This window comes from Quercus suber, unplaced genomic scaffold (genome assembly GCF_002906115.3).
Source record: "Quercus suber isolate HL8 unplaced genomic scaffold, Cork oak 2.0 scaffold_147, whole genome shotgun sequence".
Classification (NCBI taxonomy): domain Eukaryota; kingdom Viridiplantae; phylum Streptophyta; class Magnoliopsida; order Fagales; family Fagaceae; genus Quercus; species Quercus suber.
The window spans coordinates 1-3,924 of NW_027069608.1; the positions used below are offsets into that span (position 1 = coordinate 1).

At 29.3% G+C, this 3,924-nt stretch overlaps 1 protein-coding gene across 1 annotated transcript in view; it reads right to left on the reverse strand.

The window, feature by feature from the left end:
* Positions 1-201: 201 nt before the first annotated feature.
* Positions 202-3,924, reverse strand: part of LOC112023349 (beta-galactosidase 6) — a gene marked incomplete at its 3' end in the record, with an annotated part of 7,478 nt that continues 3,755 nt past the window's right edge. The window contains 7 exon segments of the mRNA XM_065777018.1: positions 202-370; positions 488-606; positions 690-774; positions 937-1,042; positions 1,622-1,716; positions 1,891-2,034; positions 2,128-2,220. Of these exon segments, the coding sequence (XP_065633090.1) occupies positions 202-370; positions 488-606; positions 690-774; positions 937-1,042; positions 1,622-1,716; positions 1,891-2,034; positions 2,128-2,220 (811 nt within the window).

Genomic DNA, 3,924 nt, shown 5'->3' on the forward strand with positions numbered 1-3,924 from the left:
ACAAAAAAAAAAAAAGGCTAGGAATTTGTTAAAAAATAATAATAATAAGTGTGTACGATTTGTAATTAATGAATGAAATGTCATGAGCTCAAAACTATAGTTATTGCTCTACCTAATATGTAAAAAATTTGGTATTTCTTGTAGGATTACAAATATGTATGGTCATCTGCAGAAAACATTGTTACATATATTATATTATACTTACCGTTGCCGAATTGAAAGCTACTATTTTACAGTCTGGTAGAATACTGATCGACTTTGGAAGCAATTGGAATGTAATATTTCGAAATTGGACAATAGCATTATTATGTGTATCATTGTTTATCAGAAATGCCGCACAGCCTCTAGTATTTTCTTCGAAAACAATGGCCTAATTAGTTAAAAGAAAGAAACAAAAATAATTGTTACTATAATATTATGTTGTAAATTTCATCTTTAAGTACATTCAGTGATCTGAGAAAACATAATAAGAATTTTGGTACATTACCTCTTGCTGTGTACCTAAAGGAAATTTTGTTTGTGTTCCTTGTAGCAAAGTTGCTGAGCACAATTTAATTGCAGCATGCAACTCCTTAAGATGCCCCCACTTTGGTTGCCTTATTAGTCCTAAAATTATTAAAAGTAGTGAATTATTAATTGTCTTGTCCTTCTAATTAAGACTAAGAAGCTTAGGAACTTTTGCTACTCACCATATTCATCAAGAGGAGCTTGATCATAATAAGCTGTTATGACATATGAAGAGCTTGTTCTCCCAAAATTTGTTCCACCATGGTACTAGATAGATATGGAGTGTGGTATTAGACATGATATGATTAGGTTTCAGATAACTAAAATGGTTACATAGTTTGCATAAGTGAAAATTTAAACAAAAATATTTATATTCAGATGGAAATATAATTGCATTAGTTAATGAGCATTATGATTAAAATACCATACCATGTAATAATTTACAAAGCTTCCATTTCTTGCAATAAAAAGTGCTACATGGAATGCTATGTCTTCGGCAGACCTTATGATTGGCCCCTTACCATATACTTGATAGCTTTAAAAGAAAAATTACAGTTAGTTGGCTCTTAAAATTTCTAAGAATCATATTGTTCTCATTCATAACAGCATTGCTAATAACTAATTCAATTAATTTAGTAGAAGTTTTCTATTACAATATAATAAAAGGGAGGAGTGGAAATCATTAACTCAGAATATTCATCTTACAACCATAAGCATGATCCAGTACTCTCCACGGTACCAAACGTTTTTGAAGCCAGTCATTAATTAGTTTTATTTTTAATGCAATAGTTACAAATTAAATTTCTTATAGGATACTATTCTTTAAAGACTTACTAACTAGCAACACCTTCACATCTTAATTTTCGTATGTATCAAACATGACTTGTTGATTCTTATAAGTGAAAACTAAACCCAAGATCTATGTTTCCTCTTGCTGAAATCTTGTTGCATTAATCTATGTGTGTATGCGTGTTTGTATTATGAATTTATGTTCCTTTTCTTTTACACTTCTCTGGGGAATTGAATGGAATGTAACATTTACTTGAACTCCCTGCCCTGAAAAATAATAATAATAAAAAAGAAGAAGAAGAACAATGCAATGATTCGATCGTACTTAGATGTCCAATTTTCTGTCCATATTGATGGCTTGTTTGGTGAATTGGGTCCTGCAAAAGTTTCTCCACATCTCAACCCATTGCATGCATTAATCTGCATGTTTAATTTGTCAAATGAAAATACAAACCAAAAAAGAAAAAGGTCCATAATGAATCAGTGCAATCATAGAAATTAGAATATAACAAAGAAAGCATTTTCAATTAAGAATGTTAGATTCCTACGTAAAATTAGTACTAAAACTGGTAGTCTTAGTTGATAAGTACTGACCACTGGATCAGGAGCATCCTGTTGCTTGCACATGACCCATGGCACGCCTGTTTGGAGCCCAACCGCCATGTTAGCTGCCCACAGAACATAAGGGGGTCCTTTTTCGTGGAATGCTGCTTCAACGTTTTGATATTCATTCTCAATCTATAGCAACATTAATTAGCATATTTCATGTGAGAAAATATATGCAGTAAAGAATTTATTACAAATTCACTAGTAGTATATGGTATAGTATACCTGTGACAGAATGATGGGACCTCCTTGCGAGGCATATAAACCCTCTGACTTCATCAAGTTCACTATTTTTGTGGTAAAATTTTGCATGTGGAACTACAAAATGGAATCCCCAACAAAAATGAAATCATTTTAATTGTCAAGTACCTATATATCGAATTAGTGCAGTTTATATACAAACTTTAGCATGACATCAAATGTAAGAATGTGGAAAGTTTTTAGACCTCAAAGTAGCCTTAGAGCCTTGCTATTTGAAAGAAGGATAAAACTTAGACGCAATTTGCAGTAAATTCTAATTAAATTTTAACACAGTTGCATTGAATTTAGTTGTTTTTATAAAAGATAACTTTCTTTCGTATTTTATTAGTCAATAAAATGTGTTTCAATTTTGAAAAATAGGATATTTTGCATTTAAGTAAGTGTACTTATATATATTTCTCTTAAAAGAAAAAAAAAACAAGTAACATCTTTTCAATCTGTACAAATGGTGTCATATTATCAAAACTAGACATGTGCCTAGGCAGAAGTCATACTGAGTGGAGGAAATTGTCACCACTGAAATTTGGAAATTAAAATTAAAAAAAAAAAAAAATCTAATGATTTAGTTGTAGATGAATAGTCATATTCTTTGTAATCCTTAATTTTAAGAAGACATATCACATGTCACCGTAGTATGCTTTGAGAAATGTATACGTGTCTTTTTTTTTTTTTTTTGTGCATCCATTTTTAGGATCCAACTTTTAATATATATATATATATATATATGAGTTGGATTCAAATTACACCAGGTGTAATTTTAAGAATGTTACATCACTCAATATTTTTTAATTATATGGAATTTTGACAAATTTACCATTAGATTACATTGTTTCATATATTCTCTATACTTGCAAAATTTCAAGGTGATTAAAAATTAATAATCATGTATCAATTAATTGTTTAAATTCAAGTTTTGTACTTTACAATAATGCATAAAAGATAGGTTATGGATTAAATGGTAAATAACATCCAATTGACATGAATATTAAAAACATATAGAATATGTAATCCAATGGTGGATTTTCAAAATTTGAATTCTATAACAAGTTTTTAGGTGGTGTAACATTACTTAGTGTTACACCAAGTATAACTTGAACCAACCTTTTATATATATATATATATAACAAATAAGTTTTACACAAATCAATTTCATAACCTCAATTATTTTTTTTAGAAGATCATAACTTCAATTAAAGTACTAATAGCACACAATCTAAAAGTTTTGATTGCAATACATAAAGTTTCATCTAAATTAGAAATACACAATCCATAAGACAAAAAAAAAAAAAAAAAAAAAAAAAAAAAAAAGAAAGAAAGAAAGAAAGAAGATTGAAGCATTTTCAGGATTAAATATAGAACTTTGGCTAAAATGCAAAACACATCTTCTATGTTTCATCAAAATTAATTCATTTTATTTTTTTAACTTTACTTTTGTTCATTCAGACTTCTAACTTTTAACTTTATTCAATTAAGGCTTTTCGATTAACTTTTGTTATATGTTGTTGTTAACAAAAGTTAACGGAAAAGCCTTAATTGATTAAATTAGAAACTTAGAGAATTGAAATGAATTCTGAAGAATCTTAGAGAGTAAATTTTGCATTTTAACCAAGAACTTTATATGTTCTTAAAAGATTGTAGATATTTAAACCCCGGCCACAATTGAAGGCAGTGTGCTATTAGGCAAGAAGGCCTTTGGAGATATACAGTGTCATATTATATTCCTACTTCCAAGCTTCAAACCCCACCCAGCCCCCCCCCCCC